Source organism: Schistocerca nitens, chromosome 6 (assembly GCF_023898315.1).
Source record: "Schistocerca nitens isolate TAMUIC-IGC-003100 chromosome 6, iqSchNite1.1, whole genome shotgun sequence".
In the NCBI taxonomy this organism is placed as follows: Eukaryota; Metazoa; Arthropoda; class Insecta; order Orthoptera; family Acrididae; genus Schistocerca; species Schistocerca nitens.
The window spans coordinates 616,326,287-616,345,467 of record NC_064619.1 but is presented as its reverse complement, the minus strand read 5'-3'; the positions used below and the strand labels follow the sequence as shown (position 1 = coordinate 616,345,467).

General features: G+C 45.8%; 1 protein-coding gene across 1 annotated transcript in view; it reads left to right on the top strand.

The window, feature by feature from the left end:
• LOC126263523 (putative nuclease HARBI1) overlaps positions 1 to 18,124 on the top strand; it is a 55,053-nt gene extending 36,929 nt beyond the window's left edge. The window contains exon 3 of the mRNA XM_049960617.1: positions 17,930 to 18,124. Within this exon, the coding sequence (XP_049816574.1) occupies positions 17,930 to 18,124 (195 nt within the window). The remainder of the gene's footprint in view (positions 1 to 17,929) is intronic.
• Positions 18,125 to 19,181: the final 1,057 nt, after the last annotated feature.

Genomic DNA, 19,181 nt, shown 5'->3' with positions numbered 1-19,181 from the left:
TACAAAACTTACTTTTTTATGTTTTTCTCATACATGGAGCAGTCCAACAATCGCTGCTTTTGTATGTGTGATATTTTGTAAAAATTAAATGTCCTGGCGTGCGCGTAAGTATTTTTTTTCGTCACAAGGTTTGCAAAAGCGTTTTCTTTCTTGATGATAACGTGGTTTTTCACACTAAATGAAATATAACTTGTAGCGGTGCTACACAACACGTCTTGACAAGTCGGCGACCAAACATCAAAGGTAATGAAGTACATGTTAACATATCGGCGACCAGAAGTACAACTAACTATAAAGACTCTAGAATTTTCCTAACAAATGACAAATTGTTCTTTCTTCTGTTTCGCAGCTTCTTGCTATCAAACGCTGCGGCAATGATTTTAAATATCTGCGCCCAGCGAGTCATAGTGTTTAAAAGTACCTTTCAAACGCTGGCCGCGCGTCTTGGTATAGGTGCACGTTATAAACAGATTTCGTTTCTTTACTCTCGCGTTGTCATGCTTAGCATCATTACAAACTACAGCTCGATGGCTGTCCTTTTCTCATATGCAAAATGTCTGAAATTCAATGATATCACAATACTAAGCATGACAAGGCGAGAGCAAAGAAACGAAATCTGTTTATAACGTGCGCCTATACCAAGACGCGCGGGGCGAGATGACTGCCTCAAGTTACATTAGCTCTACAGAGAGACATCAGACAGGATGATGTCGACATCGTCGAACTGTTTACTTCCCTAGTCCGCTTTGCCTTTCATTTTTCGCCCTGGATTGGCTTTGGAGCCACAGCCGCAGCGGTGGCAGTGGCAGCAATGGACTGTGGACCAGTCTGGAGAAGCAGGGAGGGAGCTCCACAATGTTAGCGCCACGGTCTCGTCTGATGTTCTGGGAAGAAGTAACTCCAGCAGCACACGTACTTTGACAAACACAGGTACTAGTGCCAAACGAGCAAACCTCTGATTGTGCAGGAGCATCGGTAATCTTACTGACTGCTTAATAACAGAGGTAGCAAACTTCTGGGGCTGCATGGCCTTAAAGATGGTTTTGACCTCACCATACGAGATGCATTTAGTTGTTTGACCTCCTGGTTTTTCCTTTCTTCAAGGAAGACACTGCAGTTCCTACTCCAGGCAGGATTATCCCCAAAGCAGTTCCCACGCTCTTGGGAGGATGAGCAACCAACACCTTCATGGGCAACATTTTCCACCAGTGGCTTCTCTCCTACAACCCCAACGTGATGTGCCCAAAGAACTGGCATCTAAAACAGCGCATTGGGTTAGAGAGGTAAGGCCACATGCTGAGGTGAAGGAAACCAGCCTTAATGTGCTTTGGAAGTTCTGCTGGAAATCGGTATGAATGAGTCCGATTTCACGAGATTACCATGCAACCTTTTCACTGTATTTTGCACATCAACAATGCCTTCCTGGAACAACTCAGCTTTCAGTTCTTCTCAGAGAATGTCAAACAGATTCATGGAAATCACAACATCTTTGCTATAGTTCAAGGTGTTGATCCATTCACTACCTGCTGCATACTCCCTGAGGCATTGAGGTTTCTAGATATTCTTCACTTGTTGAGAATTCCATTGATCTACCAGCAGAGCCCCATTTCTCAAGTGCTTGATGGATACTAAATTTCCAACCATTCAGTCAAAAGTTTCTTGTATGTGGAAAGGTGATACTTTCTCAAATGTCTCCTCTTTCCATTTAACTATAAGAAACATATTCTGGTCACCAGCATGTATTCTGTTACATGATACGGAAAGACTCTGTGTAATCCCAAAATAGAAAAGTTTAAAGCATCCATCCCGGACACACGAGCAGCAAGGGAATAAAGGCCCATCTATACAGAGCCCCACTTACCTAGCTAAGCATTATACAACTGAGGTGCAGCTGGTTCCCCAGAGGTTGCCCATTAAAAGCTGTTCCCCCACAACTGTGATGTGTCTCATCAGCGTGCATACACCTTCAGACTGAGGGTTTTTCTTTATAGAGGCTTTTATCATCCTTGCGAACCAGGTGGTCAAGCCAAGATCCCCATCCCTGTGACACACAATGTTCCACCATCTCCGAAGCATGCCTCATGCTTACAGTGACAGAGGACGGGCGCTGCTTACCAGTCCCCTTCTCAGGAACCCTGTGGTCGCCAAGATTGTACCCAGCAAACGAATACTGAACCTCTGGTTCCCTTCTCAGGAACCCTGGGGTCACCAAAATTATACCTAGCAAACGAATACTGAACCTATTGTCCTCTTCTCAAGATCCCTTGGGTCGCCAAGATTGTACCCAGCAAACGAATACTGAACCTCTGGTTCCCTTCTCAGGAACCCTGGGGTCACCAAGATTATACCCAGCAAACGAATACTGAACCTCTTGTCCCCTTCCCAGGAACCCTGGGGTCGCCAAGATTATACCCAGCAAATGAATACTGAACCTCTGGTTCCCTTCTCAGAGAACCCTGGGGTCGCCAAGATTCTAGCCAGCAAACGAATACTGAACCTCTAGTTCCCTTCTCAGGAACCCTGGGGTCGCGAACATTGTACCTAGCAAACGAATACTGAACCTCTAGTTCCCTTCTCAGGAACCCTGGGGTCACCAAGATTATACCCAGCAAACGAATACTGAACCTCTTGTCCCCTTCTCAAGATACCTGGGGTCGCCAAGATTGTACCCAGCAAACGAATACTGAACCTCTGGTTCCCTTCTCAGAGAACCTTGGAGTCGCCAAGATTATACCCAGCAAACGAATACTGAACCTCTTGTCCCCTTCTTAGGATCTGTGGGGTCGCCAAGATTGTACCCAGCAAACGAATACTGAACCTCTTGTCCCCTTCTCAGGAGCCCTGGGGTCGCGAAGATTGTACCCAGCAAACGAATACTGAACCTTCGGTTTCCTTCTCAGGAACCATGGGGTCGCCAAGATTATACCCAGCAAACGAATACTAAACCTCTGGTTCCCTTCTCAGGAACCATGGGGTCGCCAAGATTATACCCAGCAAACGAATACTGAACGTCTTGTCCCCTTCTCAGGAACCCTGGGGTCGCCAAGATTATACCTAGCAAACGAATACTGAACCTCTGGTCCCCTTCTCAGGAACCCTAGGTTCGCCAAGATTATACCCATCAAACGAATACTGAACCTCTCCCTAATCCGATGAGACTGATGACCTCGCTGTCTGGTCTCCTTCCCCAAACAACCCCAACCCAATGACAGTGTTTTACAGCATAATGGGGGAACGTACCGATTTATTGGGCACTAAATACTGAAGTAAGTGGCTGTGCTTCTCAGGAACCCTGGTGTCGCCAAGATTATACCCATGAAACGAATACTGATTCTCTGGTCTCCTTGTCAGGAGCCCTGGGGTCGCCAAGATTATACCCAGCAAACGAATACTGAGCCTGTGAGGGCGAGCAGCTCCTAACTACACTATAGCAGTGCGCGAGTTCCTAAATGAATACTTTCCAGGATGGTAGATAGGTTGTGGTTCGCCAACAACACCGGCTTCGTTGAAATGATACCAATAGTTCCTGACCTCACCAAATCTGACAATTCGTATGTGGGCCATTAATGCACATGCACCTGCACGTCGCTATGCTTCAAATGGTTCAAATGGCTCTGAGCACTATGAGACTAAACTTCTGAGGTCATCAGTCGCCTATAACGTAGAACTAATTAAACCTAACTAACCTAAGGACATCACACACATCCATGCCTGAGGCAGGATTCGAACCTGCGACCGTAGCAATCGCTCGGTTTCAGACTGAAGCGCCCAGAACCGCACGGCCACTCCGGCCGGCGTTATGCTTTAAACTAAGAAATGCGCATTGCCGTGGAAGAGGCATTTCGCATTATAACACCAGACACGCTGAAAAATATGTCAAAACGAATATAAGGGTGTATGACTGTGTTACCGAGAGAGGTGGCGCAGGGGTTAGACACTGGACTCGCATTCGGGAGGACGATGGTTCAATCCCGCGTCCGGCCATCCTGGTTTAGGTTTTCTGTGATTTCCCTAAATCGCTCCAGGCAAAAGCCGGGATGATTCCTTTGAAAGGGCACGGCCGACTTCCGTCCCCGTCTCTCCCTAATCCGATGAGACTGATGACCTCGCTCTCTGGTCTCCTTCCCCAAACAACCCCATCCCAATGACAGTGTTTTACAGCATAATGGGGGAACGTACCGATTTATTGGTCACTAAATACTGAAGTAAGTGGCTGTGCTAAAACAAATGAAGTCGGTCGCCATCGGTACTGCTGAACACGGCAACTTCTCGCCCACCCTGTACATGCTTGGCGATGATTTGGTCAGTTTGGCTGTCTCTGCTTTGGTGACCGGCACAAATATAATTAAGGAAGTGGCTATTACATGAATTAAATTTACGTCATTTAGAAATAGTAGTTCTGATCTTATTTGGCTACTGCGATAAATGGTGACCCGATTTGATTTTCGTCAAACACATGCGTATAGGAGAGAGAGCACTGCGGAAGTCTGTTGCAATCATCGGACAGCAGGTAACTGTGGTAGAACTGCAGACAATGAGTCCACGTGGCATTGCGCAGCTCCAGGGAACTGCGGTTGGGGTGCTTGATCTACCAACTACCTCTGGACCAGCCAAGTATGTAGGTATTCTCACCACTCTGAGCCCATTTATATTTACAGCCACCCACGCCAATTCAGCGACTGAGTCCCATGAGATACACTCATGGTCACTGCCCACCACGACACTGAATACCGCCTTGTCGCGTTGCGGTTTCGTGACGCGGTAAGGAAAGTATGTAATTGGTGCAGAGACGAACGGGGGACCATTCCACCATCGAAGAAGCCGCAGCTCTGGAAATACAGCTTGACATAAGTCAGCTTGACAAAGGGCAGATTTTTATGCCGTAGTGCCTGGGAACGAGCATCTAAATCAACACCTATGTCTGTACTCCGCAAGGACCCGTGTCACTTCTACCTTTCCTGGTCCAGTTGCGAACAGTCCGCGGGAAGAACCATTGTTGGTAAGCCATAATTTTATCTTCATTGCTTTTTCGCGAGGTATACATCCAACATTGACTGATTCCTCTAGGATCGTATGGTATTGAAATACTAACAGTAAACAAAAAGGTGATGTGGATCTCTTACAGCAGCTGAAACTTGAGTGGCTGACGCATCCACGCTTACTGAATGAAACTTTAACGGAAGCTCAGCTTTCCTTTGGATCTTCTATTTTCGTCCACAATCAACATTACTAAAACGCTGACCCGGAACCAGGAACCCGATGACATTTACAGTGGAGGGGCAACAAAAATTCTATTTTCAATATTTCGTGTAAATGATGACCGAATTTAAAAAAATGCAGTGTCTCACTGTCTACTTACTATTATGTGTAATCTTACATCAGAAGTTTTCCGCAATAAGACAGGTATTACAGTTGCAAACGTGTGTTTGTCTTGAGGTAATGCAACTGATGGCGTGAAGACAGGTGGACGTCATCCAACCAGCATTTGAAAATAAGGGCACTTAGCGACCTGCAACAAACTTTACACGGATGAAACATTTTCTTGCTCATATCCTCCACAAAATGATGAAACGCAAAAAGTTTCTCGCTCACAACATTTCCTCTGTTCATGCAGCCAAACATCAGCATCAGCCGCGATTGCATAGCCCGCATCTCGTGGTCGTGCGGTAGCGTTCTCGCTTCCCACGCCCGGGTTCCCGGGTTCGATTCCCGGCGGGGTCAGGGATTTTCTCTGCCTCGTGATGGCTGGGTGTTGTGTGCTGCCCTTAGGTTAGTTAGGTTTAAGTAGTTCTAAGTTCTAGGGGACTTATGACCACAGCAGTTGAGTCCCATAGTGCTCAGAGCCATTTGAACCGCGATTGCTTCTTTGTTCCTAATTCCGTTCGCTTGCCGTTGAATGTACCTAAAAAATTACACTACTGGTCATTAAAACTACTACCCCACGAAGATGACGTGCTACAGACACGAAATTCAACCGACAGAAAGAAGATACTGTGATATGTAAATGATTAGCTTTTCAGAGCATTCACACTAGATTGACGCCGGTGGCGACACCTACAACGTACTGACATGAGGAAAGTTTCCAACCGATTTCTCATACACAAACAGCAGTTGACCGGCGTTGCTTGGGGAAACGTTGTTGTGATGCCTCGTGTAAGGAGGAGAAATGCGTACCATCACGTTTCCGACTTTGGTAAACGTCGGATTGTAGCCTATAGCGATTGCGGTTGATCGTATCGCGACATTGCTGCTCGCGTTGGTCGAGGTCCAATGACTGTTAGTAGAATATGGAATCGGTAGGTTCAGGAGGGTTGACTCAATGCCCTGGCGTATCGCGTGTCAAGGCCGTTATTACGGCCAGAGGTGGTTGTTCTGGGTACTGATTTCTCAGGATCTATGCACCCAAATTGCGTGAAAATGTAATCACATGTCAGTTCTAGTATAATATATTTGTCCAATGAATACCCGTTTATCATCTCGATTTCTTCTTGGTGTAGCAATTTTGATGGTCAGTAGTGTATATCACTGCATGACACATAGTACAGGTGACATGACGTCTTAAGCTTTGAGACGAGTGAAAAACTAGCTTTTTTTTTTAAAGGGGAGAAAATTAGCTAGTTCACGTTCACACAGTTCTTCATAATCAGAGCACTTAGCTATTCCCAATAAACTTTAGGCATAATCTGAAACTTTTCCTAAACTTTGGCTTGCTTACGTACGAAAGGCGTTCAATAAGTAATACAAGACATGTGATTCTTGAGTTTCTCCCGGCGTATTTGATAACGATGATGGCGACATGTGTGATCGCCAAAATATTGTGCCCGTTGGACACTGTAGACCGGCAGTACACCCGTGGATATTTTGAATACAAGACATGTTTTTTTTTCTCGGCGAATTTTGGTTGAAAAAGGGTGGAATGTTCCCGCTTCGGGACCCATAGTTCCATGAAGTTCCGATTGATGGCAGCTCTATACGTAGGCTTCAAAATGGCGTCTGTAAAGGAGGTGCGTTCATGGCAGAGAGCAGTCACTGTGTTTCTTTTGGCGGAAATCCAGAGCGTCGCAGATATTCAAAGGCGCTTGCAGAATGTCTGCTCTGACCAGCAAGTGAACAAAAGCACTGTGATTCGGTGGGCTAGTCGTCTGTCATCATCGCACCAAGGTCCGCTCTTCCACGTGCCGGCCGGCCGCACATAACCTGCAATGGTGGAAAGTGCCGAAACTCTCATTCGAGGTGATCGACCTAGTACAATGAAACATCTCGCTGCACACCTGGACGTCTCTGTTGGTAGTGATCGCACACTCGCTCACCAGTGTCCTACCTCATGATGCAAAGATCTACTCGGAAGTGTATTGTGCTACTCCAAGGAAACTGAAGAAACGATTTCAGGCTGTTCGTCGCAACAAAAATACAAATTGACTTATCTTCCTCCATTACAACGCAAGGCCTAACACAAGTCTCCTCAAGACTTCGTTGGATTATTCTTCAAATGGTTCAAATGGCTCTGAGCACTATGGAACTTCTGAGGTCATCAGTCCCCTAGAACTTAGAACTACTTAAACCTAACTAACCTAAGGACATTACACACATCCATGCCCGAGGCAGGATTCGAACCTGCGACCGTAGTGGTAGCGCGGTTCCAGACTGTAGCGCCTAGAACGGCTCGGCCACTCTGGCCGGCGATTGTTCTTCCTCATGCCCATTAGAGCCCAGATCTCGCACCTTCGGACTTCCGTCACTTTGGCCCAATGAAGGATGCACTTCGCGGAAAGCAACACGTGATGATGAGGACGTTATAGGTGAAGGAACACTTTGGTTCCGACGTCGATTAGCAGAGCGGCATCATGCGTGCATAACGTGGCGTACGTCCGTCGCATTGTACGGAGATTATTTTTAAAAGCAGTGTTTTGTAGCCAAAAGAGCGGGGAATAATATGGTGTGTTGAAATACTGAATAAAACCTACCTGTTTCCATAAAAAAAAACATGTACGAGGGTCACTCCAAAAGAAATGCACACTCTTTTTGTAAAAATACAGTTCTTATTCTGCATGTGTGAAAGTTTTACAGTGTGTAGATACATCCTTCCCGCTTGTTTTCAAACTTAGTTCAACCTGTTCTCGTGAGTGGCGCCGTCACAGCATTTCTTTAAGATGGCTGCTACACTTGACGTTCGTCTGAAGCAACGTGCTGTCATAGCATTCCTGTGCTGTGAATACGAGACAGTGGGAAACATCCACAAGAGGTTGAAAAAGGTATATGGAGGTGCTGCTGTCGATCGCAATACAGTTAGTCGGTGGGCGAGCAGGTTACATGATGAAAGTTGGCACGGCAATATTGAGGATTGTCCTCGCAGCAGCAGGCCTCGTACTGCACACACTCCAGGCAATGTGCAGAGTGTTAACGAATTGGTCACTGCTGACAGACGCATCACAGTGAACGAATTGTCACGCTACATTGGGATGGGGGAAGTAAGTGTTTGCAGAGTACTGAAAGTGTTGGCGTTAAAAAAGGTTTGTAGCTGGTGCGTTCCCAGGATGTTGACAGTGGCTCATAAAGAAACGAGGAAACGGTATGCAGCGAACTTTTGGAACACTACGAGAATGATGGAGATGAATTTCTTGGAAGAATTGTGACAGGTGATGAAACATGGCTCCACAATATATCACCAGAGACGAAGAGGCAGTCAGTGGAGTGGCATCATGCAAATTCACCCAAGAAAAAAATTCAAAACCACATCTTCTGCTGCAAAAGTTATGGCTACGGTGTTTTTCGTTTCCGAAAGACTCTTGTTTGTGGACGTCATGCCAAGTGCAACCACTATAAATTCTGATGCATATGTGACGACACTGAAGAAACTTCAAGCTCGACTGAGTCGTGTTCGACCACATCGGCAAAAGCAGGATGTTTTCCTGTTGCACGACAATGCATGGCCACATGTCAGTCAAAAAACCATGGAAGCGATCACAAAACTCGGATGGACAACACTGAAACACCCGCCTTACAGTCCTGACCTGGCTCCATGGGACTATCGTCTCTCTGGGAAACTGAAAGACACTCTTCGTGGAATAAGGTTTGAAGATGATGACTCCCTTGTGCACGCTGCCAAACAGTGGCTCCAACACGTTGGTCCAGATTTTTACTGTGCGGGTGTATAGGCGCTGGTTCCAAGATGGCGTAAGGCAGTTGAGAGGGGTGGAAATTATGTGGAGAAATGAAAATATTGTTCCTAAAGGATGTATCTACACACTGTAAAACTTTCAAACATGTAGAATAAAAGATGGATTTTAGACTCCATTATCAGCTTTCAATCGGAAACACTCTCCACACTCACTTTTAAATCTGCTAATAGAGTATACACAATTGTGAATGCACATGCCCCCATAAATGAAGACAATAGGAAAAATAAGGAAAAGGTGGAACGTTTTTGGGAACAACTAGATGACGCGGTGCAAAAGATCCCAGACAAACACAACATCATACTTACGGGGGACTTCAATGCTCAAGTAGGAAAAGAGAAGAAATACAAAAATATTGTTGGAAACTACCCAGCGCACAATAGAACTAACCAAAATGGAGTCAGATTAGTAGAACTCTGCCAAGCGCATGGCTTGATCCTGAAATCCACAGCCTTTAAGAGACTACCCAGAAAACAGAAGACATGGACCTCACCAAACCCACACTTGGGTGAATTTCAACTTGATCATGTGGCGATAAAATGGAAACACCATACAGAAATACAAAATGTCAAAGTACTCAGAGGAGCAAACTTGGATTCTGATCACTATCTTTCTAAAATAAAACTCAAAATTATCCCCAAAAGGAAAGATAGAAACAGTAAACCCAAAAGCAGAAGATACGATCCAGAAAAGATAATGAATTCGAAGGAGTTTCCCCTCGCGACTCAAGATATAAGGAACCAAAATTGGGATCAAATGAAGGAAAGCCTACTAACCAAAGCTGAACAAATAGCACCTATAACCAAAATCAAAAAACACGCATGGTGGACAGAGGAATGTGACAAACTTATTGAGCAAAGAAAGAAAGCATGGCAACAGATGCAATCTCAGAAAAATGAATATAATAGGCAAAATTTCCTGAGTGTAAGAAAACTAGTGAGTAAAAACCTCAAAAGAATTACAAAAGCACAAGAAGATCAACTCCTTTTGCAGATCAACGAAGACTTCAACAAAAACAAGACTAGGAGCTTTTACAGAACTTTTAAACAAAAAATAACCAAGTACAGCCCACCGACACTCCAATTACAAGATAAAAATGGTAATATTGCACACAACAACAGGGATAATTGCAAAATTTTGAGGGAATATTTCAGAAACCTTCTCAACTGTAAAGAACCAATTGAAAAAATGGATTTCAGCAACTCAACTTCAACAAGTCCTAACTCAGAACCGCCCACCGTCGAGGAACTACAATCAATCATTTTGAATCTCAAAAACTATAAGGCTTCGGGAGAGAACCAAATTACAGCTGAACTGTGGAAAAATGTCAATAGAAATGCCATAGAATCTCTCCAAAACATATTTGAAGAAATATGGAAAACAGAAAGAATTCCGGATGAATGGAAGATGGCCCTTATTCACCCAATTCATAAGAGGGGATCCAGAACAGACCCCAACAATTACAGAGGGATTTCGCTCCTTGACGTAACATACAAAATACTGTCTAAAGTCCTTTTGAACAGAGCAGAACCCCAGCTAGATTGTCAACTTGGAGAATACCAGGCAGGCTTCAGAAAGGGAAGATCCTGCCCAGAACAAATTCTAAACCTCAAAAATCTTATGGCCTACCAAAAATCGAGAGCAAAAGCGTATGTCATCACATTCATTGACTTTCAAAAGGCGTACGACTCCATAGACAGGGAATCTCTAATCTCCATATTAAAAGAATTGAACCTAGACAATAAAACTACAAACCTAATTAGAGAAACCATCACCAACACATACTCCAAAATTAAATTTATGGGAGAACTCTCAGACCTATTTGAGATAAAAACTGGAGTACGACAAGGTGATGGACTCTCTCCATTGTTATTTAACTGTGCCCTAGAAAACATAGTAAGAGAATGGAACAAGAAAATCAATAGTGGAATCCGACTAGGAACAAAAAACAAAGGCATCAAGGTTAATTGCCTAGCATTTGCAGATGATATGGCCCTACTAGCTGAAACATGGGAAGAAGCCAAAGAACAGATCCTCGAATTACAGAAACAAGCAGAGAAAATAGGCCTTAAAATTTCTTTTGAAAAAACCAAAATAGTCACAAATATAAAAAAGCCAATGAAATATCTTAAAGTAAGAGACCAAAAGATCGAAATTGTTAAAGAATTCAAATATCTTGGTGAATGGATTAGCTGGAACGCCCTTGAGAAAAAAGCAATAGAATTAAGAAGAAACAAAGTTGAACTAGCCTTTCAGCTTACTAAAAATACTTATAATAAAAAGTCCCTCTCATGGAATTCAAAAATAAAACATTACAACACTGTCATTAAACCAGAGGCACTATATGCAGCTGAGACATTATCTATCACTAACCATGGCCCAATTGAAAGGCTAGAGATCAAAGAAAGAAAAATATTGAGAAAAATTTTAGGCCCCAAATTTCATAACGACAAACTAATTCATACCAAAAATGAAACACTCTACAAAACCACAGAAAAACTTTCGGATACAATGAGGAAAATAAGAATTGAGTTTTATGGGCACATTCTCAGAATGAACCCAAATAGACTTACAAAAAGAATGTTTGACTACTTCAGGAATAAAAAATCCAAACCAAATTGGTTTATCCAAACAGAGAAAGACTTAAGAGAACTACACATCACAGGAAAAATGCTCACAGACAGGACCGCAAAAATGATAAGCAAAGACAGAAAAGAGGGATTCCAGCTCCAAAATAGGAAGAAAAGAACAATTGTCATCTCTGATGAGGAAAGAAAAGCAAGATCAGAAAGAATGAAGCAGTACTGGGCGAAAAGAAAGGCACAGAACACACAGAAGTGATTGATTCAACGTACCCCAAAGTTGGGTGAAACGAAGAAGAAAAGATGGATTTAAAAAAAAAGTAGTGTGCATTTCTTTTGCAGTGACCCTCGTATTACATTACTCATAGAACAACACTTGTACACGCTTAAAGGCAAATATTTAACGCGTGAACTCATTTGTAAATAAATCAGACGTTTGAAGCTTCTTAATACATGTGAGTCGAATTTTTCACAGAATCGGGGATTTACTAGTGTTATACGGAACGCAGCCTGAGGATCAGTATTCAGACATTGATCAGATTTTGTAAGCTACCTCCTTTGTGGATGGACTACATTTTCTGACGTTCCTATCAGTAAACTTCGGTCCGGCATCCTCATAACCTGTTAATAGTTTTGTCTGGTGGTTCCACCTTCTATCTCTCTGTACGCATACTCGCACATTTTAATGGATGTAACGGCTTTCAGGGACTGTTGTTCAATTGCGTAAACTTGTAGCTCCGTCGTCCTGTTTGTACTGGAACCGGCGAAGCTCTATGGCTCTTTCGTCCAAACGTGGTGACCACCCACAGAAATTTGCTGAAGGTTAGTGACACCAGCCGCTGGCGACGAGGTGCTGGACTTCCACGCTTCATCACTGAGCACACTGGTGAAGGTCATAGGTTTGACCGGACTGTAAATCAGGATAGGCGACGATTTGTGGCACTGCTGATGTATTGAAAAATGTTTTTGATGACACTGCACAGCGCACTATATTGAACATGGCGCTCTGGAGGCGACGACCTCCACGTCCCCCAAGTTAAGTCAAAGTCATCATTAAGACTGCAGTGGACGCAGCATCATCCAGTGTAGAGAGTGGACAATGGTAAGGTTTACCTGGACCGATAAATCGCTTTTCTTGTCACAACACATCGAACTCCGAGACTGGATGCGAACGACTGCTCGAAATAAACACCGTACCACGTATGGAGGCCAATGCGGGCAGACTTATGCTATGGGGAACTTTCACTTGGGCTCCTACCGTACCTGTGATAGCAAAGCCGTCGGCACACGGGCCGTGCTGTCGGACGTCAACGTTGAGCGTGCCAAGTTCAACGTGCTGATGAACGCTCAGAAATGATGCAACTTGTGCATACGGCACGTGGGGACCAACATAGTATACGCGATCACAACGCACTCCAGCGGCAGTTGTGAGATGCTTCTAGTACGTAAATCACACTGTTTACTAAACGGGCGCCAGTAAAATTCCCACGTTAGCTCTATGAAAACGCACATTTCTTCCATCGTCCGGGAAAAGGAAAGTACCATGTCCAATCAGTGGGGACACAGGCTTATAAAAGTTCCATTATAAACAGTGCGATACAGATTTGCAATACTTCACATAAGATAAACATTATTTCATCATTCCCACATTTTAGTAAAACCCAAAGGCCAGTCTAACTTGATCACTGTTCTTACGCAATAGCAGAATCTTTGCAACATGTGAATCACGAAGCGTAAAAGAAAAAGGAGCAAAATATCTTTATACCAGTAGCACACGCTGTCCTGCAGATTAAGCCAATCGAACAAAGTTACCCTTAAAAAAAAGTGAACTTATATTTACATAACATCAAATATTATAGTATATACTTATATTAAACTAATAATAAAGCATCAAAACCTAATAAAAACGCAAATGTTAGAAAACAAATTTGAAAGTGGTGAGACGCGAACCACCGCCCTCACATGCAGCTTACTAAGGAACTCTGACACTACTCACTACACTACACACATTTTTGACGTCCAGTCATAGCATCGTACATCTGAGTGAAAACCTTAATCGTAGATATGTTACTAATAGAAATTTAATTATAACAAGTTGTACCAAGAACAATGCTTTTTGGGTGGATCTTCAGTGTGTCGCTGCTTCAAATAGCATACTCTCATAATAACGAAGTTACAATAATTCTTTTGCCACGAATATGACGTTTCTCATTATTTTATTGGAACGAATCACACAGTTGACAACGGGTTTTCCAGTGATTCTCAATTTGCTGGTGCTCAGAAACAGCATATATACGTATACGCTTGGAATGAATGCCAATATGGCGCCCCACAGCTCTGTACTGAAGGGAGACGGCGTGCGTGTGACGTAGGTGGCGTTGTGCCATCACATTGGTCAACGCTCACACGCACGCTCGGAATATCTGACGTGCTAGATATTGCCCTGCACGTTCGGAAAGACTTCCGAACGTGCTATTCCACGCTATGACGTCAGAAACTCGGCACGCTCAACGCTCAACGTTCGGATGCACGGTCCGTATGCCGACGGTTTAATGCGAGGCACCGTGACGGCCGTGGATGATGATGATGATGGCGTGTGACGAGGGCCTCCCGTCGGGTAGACCGCTCGCCGGGTGCACGTCTTTCGATCTGACGCCACTTCGGCGACTTGCGCGTCGATGGGGATGAAATGATGATGATTAGGACAACACCCAGTCCCGGAGCCGAGAAAATCTTCGACCCAGCCGGGAATCGAACCCGGGCCCTTAGGATTGACAGTCCGTCGCGCTGACCACTCAGCTACCGGGGGCGGACGACGGCCGTGGAATAACAAAGTTACAGCGTAACACCTGCGTCGCTTCATGCTTGATGTCTCCTCCGATGACGAGGTCATCTTCCAGCAGGGCAACTGGCCAAAATCGTAATACAGTGGTTTGGCGAACATTGTTCTTAAGTCAGATTGATATCGTGTCCAGGAAATTTGTCTCATCTGAACCTCGAAATTCATCTGGGACTGCTATCGCATACCAGGTCTGCGGCCGGAAAGCACCGTCCGGTAAATTAGGGGAAGTGAGTGATCTGAGAGTAAACAGCTAGTGCCACCCACCAAGAGTTTTCCGAATCCATACCACGAAGCTTCAATGCCGTGTTCTATTCCAAAGATAGAGCAACACGTTACGAAGCTTAATGTCCTGGCGAATTAGTGTAATATTTCTAAAGCGGCGATTACATTCCCCTGAGAGATCGTATGATGAGGAGGTGGCAGTTTCACTGCGAATGCAAGCAACTGAGCAATGTGTAATTTTGTTCACATTCTGCCAGACGTAAAGTCGGGCGTACTACACTACAACACATTGACACCGGTGTGTCAGACCCACCATACTTGCTCCGGACACTGCGAGAGGGCTGTACAAGCAATGATCACACGCACGGCACAGCGGACACACCAGGAACCGCGGTGTTGGCCGTCGAATGGCGCTAGCTGCGCAGCATTTGTCCACCGCCGCCGTCAGTGTCAGCCAGTTTGCCGTGGCATACGGAGCTCCATCGCAGTCTTTAACACTGGTAGCATGCCGCGACAGCGTGGACGTGAACCGTATGTGCAGTTGACGGACTTTGAGCGAGGGCGTATAGTGGGCATGCGGGAGGCCGGGTGGACGTACCGCCGAATTGCTCAACACGTGGGGCGTGAGGTCTCCACAGTACATCGATGTTGTCGCCAGTGGTCGGCGGAAGGTGCACGTGCCCGTCGACCTGGGACCGGACCGCAGCGACGCACGGATGCACGCCAAGACCGTAGGATCCTACGCAGTGCCGTAGGGGACCGCACCGCCACTTCCCAGCAAATTATGGACACTGTTGCTCCTGGGGTATCGGCGAGGACCATTCGCAACCGTCTCCATGAAGCTGGGCTACGGTCCCGCACACCGTTAGGCCGTCTTCCGCTCACGCCCCAACATCGTGCAGACCGCCTCCAGTGGTGACGCGACAGGCGTGAATGGAGTGACGAATGAAGACGTGTCGTCTTCAGCGATGAGAGTCGCTTCTGCCTTGGTGCCAATGATGGTCGTATGCGTGTTTGGCGCCGTGCAGGTGAGCGCCACAATCAGGACTGCATACGACCGAGGCACACAGGGCCAACACCCGGAATTATGGTGTGGGGAGCGATCTCCTACACTGGCCGTACACCACTGGTGATCGTCGAGGGGACACTGAATAGTGCACGGTACATCCAAACCGTCATCGAACCCATCGTTCTACCATTCCTAGACCGGCAAGGGAACTTGCTGTTCCAACAGGACAATGCACGTCCGCATGTATCCCGTGCCACCCAACGTGCTCTAGAAGGTATAAGTCAACTACCCTGGCCAGCAAGATCTCCGGATCTGTCCCCCATTGAGCATGTTTGGGACTGGATGAAGCGTCGTCTCACGCGGTCTGCACGTCCAGCACGAACGCTGGTCCAACTGAGGCGCCAGGTGGAAATGGCATGGCAAGCCGTTCCAAAGGACTACATCCAGCATCTCTACGATCGTCTCCATGGGAGAATAGCAGCCTGCATTGCTGCGAAAGGTAGACATACACTGTAGTAGTGCCGACATTGTGCATGCTCTGTTGCCTGTGTCTATGTGCCTGTGGTTCTGTCAGTGTGATCATGTGATGTATCTGACCCCAGGAATGTGTCAATAAAGTTTCCCCTTCCTGGGACAATGAATTCGCGGTGTTCTTATTTCAATTTCCTGGAGTGTATATTATACTAGAACTGACATGTGGTTACATTTTCACGCAAGTTGGGTGCATAGATCCTGAGAAATCAGTAGAACTACCACCTCTGGCCGTAATAACGGCCTTGATACGCCTGGGCATTGAGTCAAACAGAGCTAGGATGGCGTGTAAATGTACAGCTGCCCATGCAGCTTCAACACGATACCACAGTTCATCAAGAGTAGTGACTGGCATTTTGTCACGAGCCAGTTGCTCGGCCGCCATTGACCAGACGTTTTCAATTGGTGAGAGATCTGAAGAATGTGCTGGCCAGTGCAGCGGTCGAACATTTCTGTATCCAGAAACGCCCGTACAGCAACTGCAACATGCGGTTGTGCATTATCCTGCTGAAATATAGGGTTTCGCAGGGATCGAATGAAGGGTGGAGCCACGGGTCGTAACACATCTGAAATGTTTCGTCCACTGTTCAAAGTCCCGTCAATGCGAACAAGAGGTGACCGAGACGTGTAACCAATGGCACCCCATACCATCACGCCGGGTGATACGCCAGTATGGCGATGACGACTAATCGCTTCCAATGTGCGTTCACCGTGATGTCGCCAAACACGGATGCGACCATCATGATGCTGTAAAGAGAATATGGATTCATACGAAAAAATGACGTTTAGCCATTCGTGCACCCAGGTTCGTCGTTGAGTACATCACAGGCGCTCCTGTCTGTGATGCAGCGTCAAGGGTGACCACAGCCACGGCATCAGAGCTGATAGTCCATGCTGCTGCAAACGTCGTCAAACTGTTCGTGCAGATGGTTGTTGTCTTGCAAACGTCCCCATCTGTTGAGTCAGGGGTCGAGACGTGGCTGCACGATCCGTTACAGCCATGCGGATAAGATGCCTGTCATCTCGACTTCTAGTGATAAGAGGCCGTTGGGATCTAGCACGGCGTTCCATATTACCCTCCGGAACCCACCGATTCCATATTCTGCTAACAGTCATTGGGTCTCGACCAACGCGAGCAGCAATGTCGCGATACGATAAACCGCAATCGCGATAGGCCACAATCCGACCTTTATCAAACGTGATGGTACGCATTTCTCGTCCTTACACGAGGCATCACAACAACGTTTCACCAGGCAACGCCGGTCAACTGCTGTTTATGTATGATAAATCGGTTGGAAACTTTCCTCATGTCAGCACGTTGTAGGTGTCGCCACTGGCGCCAACCTTGTGTGAATGCTCGGAAAAGCTAATCATTTGCATATCACAGCATCTTATTCCTGTCGGTTAAATTTCGCGTCTGTAGCACGTCATCTTCGTGGTGAAGCAATTTTAATGGCCGGTAGCGTATTTAGAATCTGTAGTCGAATGCACGTACTTACCGAGGCAATATGGGTCGAGCATTCCATTCGTTTTGACTTTCATTCCGCGGTCGAAGAACCTGTCGCAGATGCAGTCTAGCACGGTGACGGCGGTCGACGCCGCTGCCGGCGTAGTGCTGTGTGCCACGAGGAGCAGCAGCGGTGCCAGCATGCTGGGTTACGTGACTGCCGCCCAGTGCTGCTTCGCAGAGTGTCGCCTCCGATCTCCAGACGCGCGCGAAATGTCGGCGGCGGCGGACGCGTCCCAACCGCAGGATGTCTAAAAGAGTGCCCAAATGGCCTTCTCACAATCAACGTCCTTCCTGTCTCTTGTCATTCTTCGCTGTGCCCCAGTCTGCGACTGTGCAGTCGATGCTTCATTCAGTGCTTTTCCACGTCACTGATGATGAGGAATATTTGGCTCTCAGACAACACCTGTAGGCGCCCCCGTGACCTAGGTCGCTAACGCTTGTGCGGGAGCGCTTGACCCAAAAAATGAAATACATGCAAACAAACGAATAAAAATAGATCCTGTTGGTGGAAAAAATTTTCACTGGCAATATTTGGCCGGCAAGACGAGGAGATGGAGTGGTGCAAAGTTCCACATCATAAGACTTCGCGCCAGTGTTCTGGCTTAAATACCAAACCTATTGGCTGTGTCTCATTAAGAGGACCACACCCTGCCTATCTAACTCACGTTTATTTAGGCAACTATTTGACCCATTTCTGTAACAACTATTTGATGCAAGAACTTAATATTTTTACTGTATCTTACATGATGCTAATAGAGTCACCTGTACTAAAGTCTACTTCATCCATTTTATAGTCTTTAAGAAATACTTTTATAAATTTACTCACAAGAAATATTAAGTTTTTTCCGCAGAAAATATTTTTTTGTGAACTTCCTAGTTAGGGAATATTAATGAATGTACACTACTGCCCATTAAAATTGCTACACCACGATGATGACGTGCTACAGAAGCGAAATTTAACCGACAGGAAGAAGATGCTGTGATATGCAAATGATTAGCTAATCAGAGCATTCACACAAGGTTGGCGCCACTGGCGACACCTACAACGTGCTGACATGAGGAAAGTTTCCAACCGATTTTTCATAGACAAATAGCGGTTTACCGGCGTTGCCTGATGAAACGTTGTTGTGATGCCTCGTGGAAGGAGGAGAAATGCGTACCATCACGTTTCCGACTTTGATAAAGGTCGGATTGTAGCCTATCGTGATTGCGGTTTATCATATCGCTACCTTGCTGCTCGCGTTGATCGAGATCCAATGACTTTTACCAGAATATGGAATCGGTGGCTCCAGGAGGGTAATACGGAACG